The 15,044-nt window shown below is 41.8% G+C and overlaps 1 protein-coding gene across 1 annotated transcript in view; it reads right to left on the bottom strand.

The window, feature by feature from the left end:
* Positions 1 to 2,044: 2,044 nt before the first annotated feature.
* NWD1 (NACHT and WD repeat domain containing 1) overlaps positions 2,045 to 15,044 on the bottom strand; it is a 78,621-nt gene continuing 65,621 nt past the window's right edge. Inside the window, 4 exon segments of the mRNA XM_033955965.1 lie at positions 2,045 to 2,349; positions 5,096 to 5,201; positions 9,565 to 10,115; positions 11,798 to 12,074. Coding sequence (XP_033811856.1) covers positions 2,045 to 2,349; positions 5,096 to 5,201; positions 9,565 to 10,115; positions 11,798 to 12,074 — 1,239 coding nt within the window.

The following is a 15,044-nucleotide window of genomic DNA, read 5'->3' as shown; positions in this document are numbered from 1 at the left end:
CAATATGGCTTTAGACCCAACTTCAGCACCAAATCCCTATTGGCCTCATTAATCTCAAAGGTTCAACAACTTCATTCTTGTAATAAGTTTGCTGCTGTTCTACAATTCGACCTTTCTGCAGCATTTGACGTTGTACATCATGATATTCTTATTTTCCAACTTTCTGAGATTGGCATTAACTCCACAGTCTTAGACTGGTTCTCGAAATTCTTACACTCCAGCTCTTACACTGTTAACATGAATGGCACCTCATCCTCTCCTTGGAAACCGATTTGTGGAGTCCCGCTTGGTTCACCTCTATCCCCTATTCTTTTCAACATCTATATGTCCTCCCTGAAACTCCTCTATCTATCCCCCCTGGAAATACTTTACACTTATGCTGATGACATCCTTGTCCTCCTCGAGACCGACTCGAACCTCACCAACCTCTCTGAGAACATATCCTCATGTATAACGAATCTCCAATCCTGGGCCCTCATCGTACAAATGAAACTGAACAAGTCTAAAACAAAACTACTTTGGCTCGGCCCAAAATTAGATCAGCTACCCACCCTCATCCCACTGTCCTCTGGCACCACACTGCAGCTTGAGTTCTCTAGCAAAGTTGTGGGCATCATCATTCACTCTACACCTCAACTCCTTGGGAAAAAAAAAATGCGTTTTCAGCCTTCACATGCTGAGGAAAGCGAGATCCTGCTTCCATCAACAACACTTTGCTGTCCTCATACAATCCATCATCCTTTCCAGACTGGACTATTGTAACTCCATCTACTTAAGCCTAACAAAGAAAACCCTTCAAAGACTTCAGCAGATTCAGAATACCGCGGCTAAGCTAATCTTCACAAAAGTAAATTTGACCATGTCTTCCCGCTCCTGTCTAAGCTTCACTGGCTTCCAGTAATCTCTAGGGTTCACTTTAAATGCGCCTGCCTAACTTTCAAGATCCTACATGGCATCCTTCCTCCCCTTATCCCACTATCTTGGAATTCCTCGAATCCTAATATCACCAGATCCACTCAGAAATTCAAACTATCCTTCCCCTCATTAAAAGGCATATCCCATTCATGAAAACTAGGGACATCCCTCTCCTTCAGAATCACAGAGCTTTTCTGGAATAACCTTACTACCCCAATTTGGAATCTGGGCGCCCTCCAACTTTTCCGAAAACATCGGAAAACTTGGCTATTCTCAAAAATGTAATACTTCCTCCTCTTTGTTATACTAAGTCCCTCTAAACTTTCTCTATACTGTCCTATAACCCTCATTGGAATTCCTTCTCTATACCAATTCCTGTAAACCGTGCCGAGCTCTATGATTGTGGAGAAGATGCGGTATACATACTTATAGTTTAGTTTAGTTTAATCTCTTGTAAGCCATTCCAGATCCCTTTCCTGACAAACAGGTTCTAATCATCTGTCCAAATCCTCCACCTACAGGTGAAGTCAATGTGCAAATACTACGCACCAAAAGTGCTCTTTTTTTTTTTTTGCACATTTCTTTGACTTCACCTGTAGGTGGAGGATTTAGACATATGATTAGAATCTGTTTGTCAGGAAAGGGATCTGAAATGGCTTGAGTCATAAGAGATTCTATGATCTGATCCTTGTGTCATTATGGTGTCCTTCGCCCCCTTTATTATTATTCTTTATTTGGTATATTTAAGTGGGCAAGTTTTTGCAGTTTATATTTAACTTGATATTACTTGGTTGATTATTACCCCCCTTTTTTCTCCCTTTACAAAGCAGCATGCTTAATGTGAAGCCCATTCAATTCCCACAAGCTTCTTCACATTCAGTGCATGCTAAGCAGTAGTGCTGCTTTGTAAAAAGGAGCCCTTTGTTTCTTGATGTTTCCTCCATACTGTATTTCTGAACTATCCAGTTTTTGTCCTCATTTCATTAACATTATTGTATCCACATCCATGCTCTTGGCATAGAGTGCAGCTTGGGAAATAGGGGTAGAACTACCGCAAATGTTGACTCTGATCTGACATGGATCGGGCATTGAGGTGGTATTTAGGGAGATTTTCCCAAGCACATGGCAGTCAGACAATTTTGCAGATCTGAGAGGCCTTTGTTCCCTGATTTACTTTGGTTTGCTGTGTCTTTACGTTACTGCACCGCTTTCCAGGTTGTGCAGCACTCACAGTGCCATTCTCTTGCTGCCGTGACCTCAGCGAGCATTTGGCCTTTACGTTCTGAAGAGGGTTGTACTGCTGGCTGATACATTTTGGAGTCTGAAAGGCCTCTTTTATCACGTAACCCAGCCTTGTGGTTGCAATAAATCCTTCTGCAGTTGAGAGAATTCTGTTAACAGCAGCATACACATACTGTACAGCCAGTAGAGAACCTAATGTAAAAAATAAAAAAATGCATTAGATGAATAAATTAATGTTATTAACTGCTCTTGGGCAACTGCGCTTGGGCAAGTCACTTACTCAAACTTAGATTGTAAGTCCTCCAGAGATAGGGAACTACTTAATGTAACTCACCTTGACCTACTACTGAAAAAGGTGTGAGTAAACTCTAACAATGCTGTATCTTTATGGGAGCAAGGATGTGGAGGCTTAAAAAAAAATATCCACCCAATCTCAACCTAACCAAAGCAAAGAGCAAGAACAGCAAAAGAAAGAGGCAAAATAACATCACTGAGAATAATGAAATTGAGATCATATTCTGCCCTAAATTCTCCGTATAAACCTGGGCAAATCTCTTCATCTCCAATGCCTCTTTAAAATCCAGTTTGAATTTGGCAATAATAAAATGCTAACAACATCATTTGTCCGTTATTTCCTCTTTGGGAGTAGTCATGGATAAAGGTACCAAAATTGGTAGCCAAACTTTCTATAGCAAAGATGGCTGTATAGATGTTTCCAAAGATCACCATTGCAAGGCATGTCAATTAAAAAAAAAATACACACTATGCACACAAACAGGAGATTCTACCTCCTCAGGATAGAACAAAGAGAAGCAAAAGAGGCGACCGTGGTGCTCAATGTTTTTATTCATTTAAGACCTGACATGTACATGTTTCGGCCTTATGGCCTGCCTCGGGGGTCTTATCCTCAATGAGAAGCACTTCTGTTTTCAAATCTCCTCTTATAGCAGGGGTGTCCAACATGCGTCCCTCTGAAGTATTTTGTGCGGCCCCAGTCGAGAGCGATGCAGTGTTTTCCTCTGCTGCCCCTGGGTGTTTACCGTCTTGCCGGCTCCCTCCTCTGTCTTGCTGCAGCGTTTGAGCATTTGTGTGGCCCCAGAAACATTTTTTTCGGCCAATGCGGCCCAGGGAAGCCAAAAGGTTGGACATCCCTGTCTTATAGTGAAACAATCTAAATGTAAATAAATGAAAGCTAATTGGCTGTGCATAAGAGCAATGCGTGTCTCCACTGAACAGAAAGTGAAACTGTTCAGTGGAGATACAGCATTGCTCTTATGCATAGCTGATTAGCTTTTAAAGATCATCCTTTCAAACCACCATTCATTTATTTACATTTAGGGCTCCTTTTACAAAGGTGCACTAGCAGTTTTAGCGCATGCTAAAATGCCGCATGCACTAGCCACTACCGCCTCCTTTTAAGCAGGTGGTAATTTTTTGGTTAGCGCGCACTATAGCATGCACTAATCTTGTGCATCGGCTAAAAACGCTAGCGCACCTTAGTAAAAGGAGCCCTTAGATTGTTTCACTATAAGAGGAGATTTGAAAACAGTGCTTCTCATTGAGGATAAGACCCCTTGTAACCAGACAGACTTCGTGCCTGACCTGGTTCCAGTTAGTGTTTCTACTAAGACTCCCAGTAAAACCCGGAAGAGAGTAGGTAAAAGCTGTCCTAGTGAGGATCTGGCTGATTCTCAGACTGACCACCAGAGGGAGCCGGAAATTCCTGATAGTTCCCTAGACCTGCAATATCCAGGGCACCACAGGAGGAGCTCTAGAGCTGCCTTGAGGACTGCTGAATCAGCCAGGTTAGGGCGTAGCCCAATCAGTATAAAACCAGCAGCTCACTTCAAGGAAGGAAGCAGGTTAGGGAGAAGGTTGGGACCTTTCCTCCCTGAGAGTCTCCTTGGGCCAGGCAAGAGCGAACCAGTTACACCCATGGAGGTGCAAGAGGCTGGAGATATCCTGGAAGAATCTGTAGCTGAGCTGGAACTTCCAATGGAGACTAACAACCTGCCAGAAGAAATGAGCTTGGCTGAGGAAGCCATGGAAGTTGGTTTGTCCACCAGCTGTACCTGCTAACCATTGAAGAAACAGTGAGTGCATTTTGTTCAGCTTGCTTTGTTTGAGAGACTGTTTGAATGAAGCTGAACCTTGGAGGACTTTCTTTTTTACTGTTTTGCATTTTGGTTGAAGCTGATAGTGCCTGAACTGAGGGAGAGGTTTGCTATTATCTGGGAGGGAAAATTTGAAGCTATTATAAGCTGAAATTAAAGCAAACCTGAGGCACTCTCCTTTTCCTGGCAGTGCAATGCTTGGCTGCCAGAGGCTTCCTTTTTGAAGCATTAACAATAGGGTACCCAGTGCCTTTTGCCCTATTGAGTTGTCAGTTTGTAAGGAACTGAATGCCCTGCTTAGGAGCAGGTTTAATTGATTGCTAAAGAAAGCATAAAGCCCAGTGAGGTGAAGAAAAGGAAAAATATTTTTTTTTTTGGTGTTTGAATTTATGTTTTGACTGTTCATTATTCTGCTCTTTGAATTTGAACTGAAGACATTCTACTTACCTGTTGTTGGTAGGACTACTAATAATCCTGACTTGATTACCTTAAAGAAAATAAATCCTGAGTTTTGATTTACTTATTTTTCTGAAGAATTGTGGTGTATTTTTGCTTTTACTCTTGGTGTCATTCCATGTCTGCAGGGTGACTCCTGTCTGGGTCACACGCAGGTGTCGTTGCTTGTGTAATCACTGTGAGGTGCTGTGGAGGCTTGTTCAGGCCACAGACCTGGTTACACCCTGAGACAGGCCATATGGCCGAAACACGTACGTGTTGGGTCTTGAATGAATAAAAAGATTGAGCACCAAGGTCGCCTCTTTTGCTTCTCTTTAAAACAATACACACTTCTACTTACCATAATTAATCAGCACAATATTACTAACCTTTTGAGACATCCCAGACTTTAATGGTGCGGTCCTGTGATCCTGTGTAGACATATTGGTCATCTTGTGAAAAGCAAGCACACAGGATACCCTGGAAAAAGATACCCTGCCAAAAATGGTGGAAAGAGACGATTATATTAAAGCTTTTGAGAAGTTACCTACCAAAATCTGGGCCTAACAAGGTCAACAAAATTCATGTCAGAATTTTGAAGCTGGAGAAATGTTACGAGGTAGTAGGGGAATTGTTCTGAAAAGTTCTTGTATTCTAAGGTAGAACATTTTGGACCTTCTAAAGTTCTCATATTCTACATATTACTCTCAAACTTTTAAAACATTATTATTGTTTATTAAAAGCTTATATACCGCCCTGCACTTAACCATCAGGGCTGTTTACGGATATTGAAAGACAGAAAAGTCCTACCATATTTAAGAGATTTTAAAAAAACCTCAAGGGCCATAACTGCTAGGGATCCCCCAATCAAGCTAAATATCCCCCGAGAATGCCTGCCGAAATGGGTGAGTCTTTAAAAATGCTCAAAACTTCAAGTAAGAAAGCTCAGAGTATATTTCTATAGGGAGAGAATTCTGGAGTGTGGGAACAACAGAAAAAAAGAAAAGCAGTGTTACGTTGACACAAGTTTTGTCATTTGTTCTGATGTAAGTTGGTGGGCAGTGGAGGAATGGAGAGAGTGGGAATGAGTAGATTGGCTAAATAGTGGGGAAGGCTAAAATCCAAGCCTTATGATCAATGTGATACTTAACGATGAGCCAATGATGTTCTTTTTGTCAGGGGGGGGGGGGGTCATGTGATCAAAACAACAGGCACAAGTAAGTAGTATGCAGAGTTTGGAATTGTTTGTAATTTTTTTTGAGTGCTGAAGCAGAAAGACCAGTGGATGCAACCAAAGTGGAGAAAAGAGAAGCACAACTCGATACATCGATATAGGGATGAATAGAGCGGATCTAATGAAGAGAATAGAAACAAGAGCTGAACAGATGTAATTTATTGTTGAAAAGTCAGAGTAGTCAATATGGGCCCTCAAATACTTCAAGATGTCTACAAACTGGATTGATATAGTGCAAGGAAGGGGCAACTTAGAAAAATGAGAAGTGCCTGTCACCCATAGACCAACTGTTTTCTGTGGATTTAAAACAAGCTTATTCTGAAAAGAACAAGTATCATTCATGTCAAGCCATGCCTGCAAAGATGCCAGATTAGGGTTAGTGGGATTCTGATTAGATACTAGCAAGATATCATCTGCATAGATATAACATCTAATCTGAAATCCATGAATCTGCAGTCTGGGGGGACTGAGGAAGATGCTGAATAGCAAGAAAGAGAGGACAGAGGCCTGGGCAACACCAAAAGGTAAAGGACAGCAAGATGATGTAGTGAACAAAAAAGTAACAGTAAAAGTCCATGCCAACACAATCCTAGAGATACCTAGTGAAGTTAAACATAGTTGTAGGCAAGAGGAGGGATACAGAGAAAGCAGAACACCATTTTCCCTGCTTGGTCAAAGTTGCCAAGTTACCCCATTCTGTTAGGGACATTTTGAGGGTGATTTAATAACAGACTGTAATAATAAGGAAGGCCTATGTGTCTTTATAAAATACTAGCACAAATACTGTAGTAATCATGCCTAGATTAAACGTGTGACCATTACACATAAATATTAGCATGCATTTCATACACATCTGTATATGTTTTATAAAGTATACTTGTAAATTGCAATTCTGCCCGTGCTTTGGCTTCCCTCCCCCCTCCAAAAAAAAACATACCTACTGTAAAAGTATATGGCTGGCTTATGATACATATACTTCTAGGAAGGACCTAATTGGATCTCTGTGAAGATTTTCTTAGCATCAGGGAACTCATCTGAATTCTATATAAATACCTTTGGGATAAAGCTCCGCATTATCTTGCACACAGAGAGAGATGAAAGAGGAAGCTGGGGATACAGTCCGAAAAACATGATTGTGAAATTATGGAGAAAGCTCAGGCCTAGACATCCTTAGCAGCCAACATATAATAAAAATAATGGACTTACTAGAGCACTAAAGCCCCAATTCTATATATGTTGCCTAGGTGAGCCAATGTAATAATAATAATAACTTTATTTTTATATACCGCCAACAATCTTGCGACTTCTAGGCGTAGGCATCTATCTTTAGGCAGACTTTAAAGAATTTGAGGGTAAATGACTTTTTTTTCTGGAAAGTACTATTAGAGGATGGCCTTTATAATAAGCTTTCGCCGTCACTTTTTCAATCTGTTTGGCCACCTTAAGATCATCACATACAATCACACCCAGGCACTTCTCTTCTGTCGTGCACATAAGTTCCTCAACCTCTAAACTGTACCATTCCCTCGGAATTTTGCAGTCTAAATGCCTTGCATTTCTTAACATTAAATTTTAGCTTCCAAATTTCAGACGATTCTTCAAGCTTCACCACGTCTTTCTTCATGTTATTCACACCATCTGGTGTGTCTACTCTATTGCAGATTTTGGTATCATCTGCAAAGAGGCAAATCTTACCCAGCAGCCCTTCAGCAATATTGTTTATAAAAATATTAAAAAGAACAGGCCCAAGAACAGAACCTTGAGGCACACCACTGGTAACATCCCTTTTCTCAGAGCAATCTCCATTGATCATTGATTCATGGTGGGGTGGAGGTTTTTCTTTTTTCCTTTGATGGTTTCATTCTATTCTGGGGTGTAATTAATGTAAAATATTGATACCTCTAAATGTTTGCATTTGTTCCTCGCTATGTTATAACTTTGGAGTTTGCCCAGTTGACATTAACTATGATGGGGAAAATATTTGGCTTCAGCTTTGTGACTATGTTCGGTATTATGGATATATTTTACATCAAAGATCTCTGAAGATTTTTTTTAAAAGTTCCCTCCTTAGGCCAGTCCTGGATTTCTCATAACACTATCTTTGTGCATTATGGGACTTGAAGTGCTGGATTTCCAATATATAGAATTAGAAATTATAAAAACCACACTGTATTGGGAGGCAGACTGAAAACTAGGACTGACCTCATGCCCCTACTAAAACTGGGAAAGTTGTTGATTCATGCTAGTGATAGAGAGAGAGAAAAAAAAAGAGAAAACTTTGGGGAATCTGTTAGTATTATTCAACTGCGGGCCCTCTTAATAGAAGGGAGGTGTAACCAATTTGTTAGAACAACAGGCCACGATAACAGAGTAAATGAGGGCAGTTGAATGCTTGCATGGTCCATCCAGTCTGCCCAACAGTTTGGCCACAGCATAGTTTAATCATACATTGTTATGCGAGATCAACATACTGTATATAACAATGTGCCATCCCTATACTATGTGGGCTAGTCCCAGAATCACACAGTTACAATGCCTGAAGGCTGCTAACATTTGAATTATTTTCCAGCATTAAAATTATAAATGCGTATGTATGGACTGCTGTCAAAGGACTAATCCCACAATTGAATATTTTATCCAAATCTTGAATGGTCCACATCCTGCCCATTTCAAGTCCAAGGGTTATCATAATGCTTTTTCCTCACCCTAGTGGGGCAACTATTCCACCAGCAAATTGGTGTACTGTTAAGCTGGATTAGCCACTAGATCAGGGCTAGGGAACTCCGGTCCTTGAGAGCCGTATTCCAGTTGGGTTTTCAGGATTTCCCCAATGAATATACATGAGATCTATTTGCATGCACTGCTTTCAATGCATGTTCATTGGGGAAATCCTGAAAACCCAACTTGAATACGGCTCTCGAGGACCGGAGTTCCCTACCCCTGCACTAGATAAATGGCAGTTGGCACCAGTTACAGCTAGAGTTTTACCTACTGCTTTGAGCAGCATACTCCCTCCTATGCCCTGTTTAAAGTGTGTTGGTCGTTTAATTTTGCTTTGTTTCCATGTTCTTTCTACATAGGGATCCAGGCTGTATCCCACACAGTTTGGAAACCCATCACTCTTTATTCCCTTCAGCTCCCCCAACAAGCATTCACCATTGTCTCTGTGGAAAAAAAAGTGTTTCCTGGTATTACTGCAACCTCAATTCATGTTTTCTACAGTGGTTCTACCTTTTCCCTAGCTCTGAAAAAGATCTATTTGTATATTAACAACATCTGTATCATAACTCCCCTATCCCTTCTTTTCTCTAGAACTGAATATTTATTTATTCATTCAGTTCTTCTCACGTGTACCATTTTGTCTTCTTCCTCTGCACTGCTCTTAAGTCTTTTTATATCCTTACTGAGATACTACTTCCAAAACTGGACATAATACTCCAAGTGGGGCCTCAGTGATGATTTGTTATCACCTTTCTGCTGCTGGTTATGCCTCTCTGTATGCAGCCTTATGCTACCCTTAGTCTCTTTCTGTTGTGTGCTAGTTTTCATTAAACATACTTTCTGCACAATTAAAGCCAAGTTTCAAGAACTCAGCATACAGCAAGCTCTGGGACCTACACACACCTGGTAGCACATTTCATGCTCCCACTGGCAGAGTTCCAGGTTCCAGAGGCGCTGAATGGAATCTCCACAGCCGCTCAGGGCATGGAGTTCTCTGTGACTGGTCTCGATGCAGGTGACCTGGCTCCCATGTGCCTCCAAGGGAACCACTTTTGCAGTCTGGCATTCATAAAGAAACAGATCTCCATTTTCCATTCCGTACAGTAACCTGTAATCAGCAAGAACTGCCATGCTCGAAATGGAAGTAGGGCTGCCAGGATTAAATGTGTGAATGGGTCCTTCAACCTCTGAGGATGAATCTCCTGAATTAATATCATATACCAGGATCACGTCATCGTAGGCCACGGCAAGTCTCTCCTCCTGCTTGCTTACTGCGATGCACTGGATAGCTTTCTGAGCCTCCAGAGGAGGGATACACATCACGTCTTGCCTTGATTCCAGGGGAAACACCAGTACCGTCCCAGATGCCAAGCCACTAAACAACAGCTGCTTTTGTTCGGCTACCTCTAAGCAACATACTTCAGCTGAAGCATCAAGGATGTCCACGGAATTTCCTGTAATTGAGAGAGGTGTGCATCGGTTCATTTACAGTGGTGTTGAAAGAGAATCTTACCTACTATATATTCTAATCTTCAATTTATATACCGGATCATTTCCCGAAGGAACTCGATTCGATTTACACTTCATTAAAAACAAAGTAACAAACTAATAGGCCATATGGAGAGAGTCCTATTAGTTAAGATCCAATAGATATTTAGAGAGTTAAAAGATAAAATATACTTAGTTAATGTTCGCCGACTATAATATAGCAAGGGTTCACATGATATCTAGCAATACTCAGTCTTTGTAAGTTAACCTTTGTAAGTTATCTACTGTAAAATTCTTTTAAGTTACTTCCTGGCTCTAGAAGCTGGATTTTCAAACGTGATCAAATCACTAGCTCCCAATCAGATCATAGGCAACCCCTCCCCCCCAACCTTTCCTTTTATACTATTATTTGTCTAATAACTTTTTTTCACTTTTCTTTTACTTGATTGTATTATACTTGAACTTATTATAAACTCATCTTTAGGTAGTCTCAGTAAGTCATAAAGTCCCAAACCAGTAACTCAAAACTTTTAACAATCAACAGCTCAAAAAACTTTTAGCAGCAGAATTACTTATCTGTTATTTGCTTTTTTAATCAGCTGTCTTTTAAGAAGTGAGCCGTTATGCTGTAGAACGCTACTGTGCCATCACAGTTGTTTCTTCTGTGCTGTGAACTTTAAGCCAGCCCATCTTTCAAGCCTTATCAGGCTGCTGATGCTTTGATAAACAGCATCTTAGAGCTTAGGTGTCCTACAACAGTGTCCTTCAACCTTTTGACACCTTTGGACCGGCGGAAATAAAATAATTATTTTGTGGACCGGCACCGGTCCGCGGACCAGCAGTTGAACACTGGGCTGTCATGCCCATCTCCACCCAATCTCTGCCCCATAATAGTACTAATTATAGCACCATTTTTTCCATTCGTTTTTCATATTTTGTACATTCCTGGATTTGTTCACCTGTGTATTGTTTTATGCTCTCTTTATTACCAAAAATTTTAATAAATATAAAAAAAAAAAGAAACAAATGCATTTCTTCCTGAACAGACAGCAGATGTAAATCAATCACTAAATAAAAAATAAAAGCATTCCCCATACCATTGTTGTCTCTCTCCCTCCATGCTGTGCCTTGCCTTCTGGCCTGCCCCCTGGTGTTATCTTCGGGCCGGTCCACGGTGCGATCAACGCGGCGTCTTCGGGCCAACTCCCTGAGTGCTGCAGTGCACAAAGCTGTGGGCAGCGGCTCCTCATGCGCATCCCACGCCTCATCTGGAAGCCTTCCCTCTGATGTTGTGATGTCAGAGAGAAGGCTTCCAGTTCAGGCGCAGGACGTCCGTAGGAGCCTTTCCCCATGGCTTTGTGCACTGCAACACTCAGGGAGCCGGGCCGAAGACGCCATGTTGAGCACACTGTGGACCAGCAGCTGAAGAACACTCTTCTGCCCAATGGACGTGCCGGCCCTGTGGACCGGCAGAAAATTTTTACGGACTGGTGGTTGAAGAACATTATCCTACAATATGTCTTGCCTGCATCTGCTGATTAGGATTACTGTTATGTCAACTTATTTTGATGTTATTATGTCAAAAGATTTGCATCACAAATTTCTGCCCATTTTCTTTGCTCTGTAATAATAAAAATGCCTATTTCACCTTGCAGAGAGTCCCAGACAACGATTTTATGTTTGTCTCCTGTCTTGGGGAAGTACACAAGGTCCCCACTATGTGAAAGAGCTGTGCACCCAGTGCGATCCTGAAATGAGGCCAGAGTTTTGTGCTTTGGGTTGTAGTCCAGGTTCCAGATCTTGAGGTAATAGGAATTCCTAGATGCAGACACCAAGATATTGCCATGCAATGCCAATAGAGTCACTGGCACCCCCATTCCATCCAGTGAATCCAACAGCAAGCCCTTGTCAGCTAAATTCCAGATCTACAAGTCAGGGAGAAGAAATTTCAGGGAATAACTGAACCAATATATGGAAATGGATAAGGGTCATCATTCTGACCTACTGAATTCAGTGACAGCTAAAATACAACCAGAATGATCTAGAACAGTATCTTCCAACCTTGGTCCTTGAGGGCCACAATCCAGTTGGGTTTTTGGGATTTCCTCAATGAATTTGCATGAGATCTATTAGCATGCACTGCTCCCTTTGTATGCAAATATATCTCATGTATATTCATTGGGGAAATCCTGCAAACCCAAACTAGCAAGGGCCGAGGTTGGACGCCCCTGATCTAGAACATATTCTGTTTTAAATGTGTCCATGGATATCATCCATAGATATCACTGATGTTGTTAGACCAGGAGAAGAAGGTCGCTTTATACTCAACAAACCAGAAAGAGAAAGCACCCACACATGAATGTTAATGTTTCAGGTAATCAATAATAATAAAAGGCTAAGCGCGCATGCGCTTTTCAAAGAGCGTGATTCCTGATGGCGTGAGGTGTGCCTCCGTGCCGAATTCAATTTTCGAACACGGAGACACTCCCCCTCGCCGTCACTCACCGGCAGAGTCTGCCGCTGATTCGGAGGGGGGGCACAGGCACACCTGCCAGGATCTTCTTACCCTCCTCACCCGCCCGCCGCGGCTCCTCTCTCGAACCGCACCAGGCGGGGATCGAGAAAGGAGCTGCGGCGTCGGCTTTCAAATGAAACGCGGGCGGGCGGCCCGCAGACAGGAGGCTGCCAAAGCCGGAAACGAAGCTTCCCGGGGGGGGGGGGGGAACGGCACGGCAAGCGACAGCGAGGAGGGAGTGGGAGCAGGCCGCAGAGGCTGTCGGTGCCTGCAGGCCGCGGCAGCTTTAGGCAGATGTCGGTGTAGGTAAGGGTTGCTGCTGGACATGGGAAAAGGTGCTGATGGATGGGGGGGGGCAAAAAAAAGGAAGGGAGGCCTACTGCTGAACAGGGGGAACAGAAAAGAGGTACTGCTGGACAGGGGAAGAGGTGCTAATGGACGGGGGGGCAAAAAAGGAAGGGAGGCCTACTGCTGGACAGGGGGAGCAGGAAAGAGGTGCTGCTGGACAGGGGGGGGAGTTAAAACAAAGGGAGAAGGGCTGCTGCTGGATAAGGGGACCAGTGAAGGGGTGGTGGTGGACACAGGGGAAGAAAAAGGAAGAGAGAATGGACAGGGGGAACAGGCAAGGGATGGTGGTGGACAGCCGAGGAAAAAGAAAGAAATACAGCAACAGGCTAAGGAGAGAGAGAGAGAAAGAAAGAAATACACACACACACACACACATATTCTAGCACCCGTTAATGTAACGGACTTAAAGACTAGTATTCACATAAGATGTAAAGCTCTTTCACAGCCAAAAGGATTAAAAAAACAAGGGTGACGGAGAGTATCAAATTCTTGTTATTTTAATCAGTCTAACATGACTCTGGCGAGGAGCCAGTTGAGAGAAGCCCCTGAAGCAAGTGACACTGAAACGTTGGCCAGTGTTGTGCATCAGATACAATGGAAGTAGAAAACAATCTGAAGTTGAGGTGATTGGAGCTTATAAATGAGAGAATTACAATGGTGGAAACTGAGGGTCCCTTTTTCAAAGGCACGGTAGTGATGCTGCCTTGATAAATGCAGCGAAGTCCAGAGGAATTGAATGGCCTTAGGTGCATTTACCGTGGCAGCATCACTAAACTAAAGTTTAACTTTGTATACCGAGTCATCATTCTGAGAAAGCTCGACGGTTTACAGCAATTATATCTATAATTTTGCTTCCTTAAAGTTTCTGCACTCTGTATTTCCTCTGACTATCTGCACATTGTAACTCGCTGAATGTCCAGCTCTCTTGATTGTAAACCGCCTAGAAGTCGCAAGATTGTGGCGGTATAGAAGAATAAAGTTATTATTATTATTATTATTGTAAACAGGGAATGATTTACAAATGATAAATAGAAGATAATAGCAAAATTTCAAAAGAATTAATTTTCAAAATGTTTGGCAAATAGAGTAGTTGTTAAAGATTTACGGAAAAATTGAAATGAACTGGAACTCCTTAAAAAAAAGGGGGGGAGGTCATTCCAGAATTGAGACGGTTTAAGACCAAAGATTGACTGAAGATCTTGACTCCTTTAATCCCTTTTTTCAGAAGGAAGGGAGAGTTTAAATTGTTGGATACCTCTTGCAAAGGAGAATCGGTAAACATTCCAAAATAAAGGAATAAGAGGATTAAAGATACCATGTAGAATTTTAAAAGAAATACAAGCGCATTTAAATTGAATTCTAAAATAAACCGGGAGCCAATGAAGACTTTGAAGCAAAGGGGTCTCATGGTCAAATTTACGTTTTCCAAAGATCATTACCACAGCTTTGTAAAAGGGGCCCTGAGTGAGAAGAACTGATCCAGACAAATGCCTTAAAAAGAGAGATACTTATTAGGTAACCAAATTTATAATATCTCATTGAGTTGAATATAAAGATCACTACTTGAGGTGGTGATATATTTAGTATCTAAGTCACAGTGGACCGATATGTTTTTCTAACCTTTTTCATTAGCTCTTGGATGTGACAGACCGATCATTTATGTTGAATATTTTAGTGTAAGCAATGTTGTTGACAGTTTGATTATGAGCATTTTAATTGTATTCTGCTGAGGATACATAGATTGTGTGGATAAACACTGAAAATAAATAAATATAGAAGTGAGAGTGTTATATGTTGTGTTAATGGGTTGTTATGTCCTCCTTGAGTTACCGCATGGTGGGTGCTCTCTCTTCGTCCATATATATAAACAGAATTACTTTCTTTGCAACCATTGAGGGGCCTCTGAAAAGTTCTCAGTCCAACCAACAAAGTTGGGTCAGTCTCCATCGAGGGTTATACACTGAGTCCAGTGATTTTCCATTTTCATCGTTCCGTATTTTTCAGACTGAAAAAAAAATATGGAAAATCACTG

The sequence above is a fragment of the Geotrypetes seraphini genome, chromosome 8 (assembly GCF_902459505.1).
Source record: "Geotrypetes seraphini chromosome 8, aGeoSer1.1, whole genome shotgun sequence".
In the NCBI taxonomy this organism is placed as follows: domain Eukaryota; kingdom Metazoa; phylum Chordata; class Amphibia; order Gymnophiona; family Dermophiidae; genus Geotrypetes; species Geotrypetes seraphini.
This window is presented reverse-complemented; position numbering and strand designations above follow the sequence as displayed.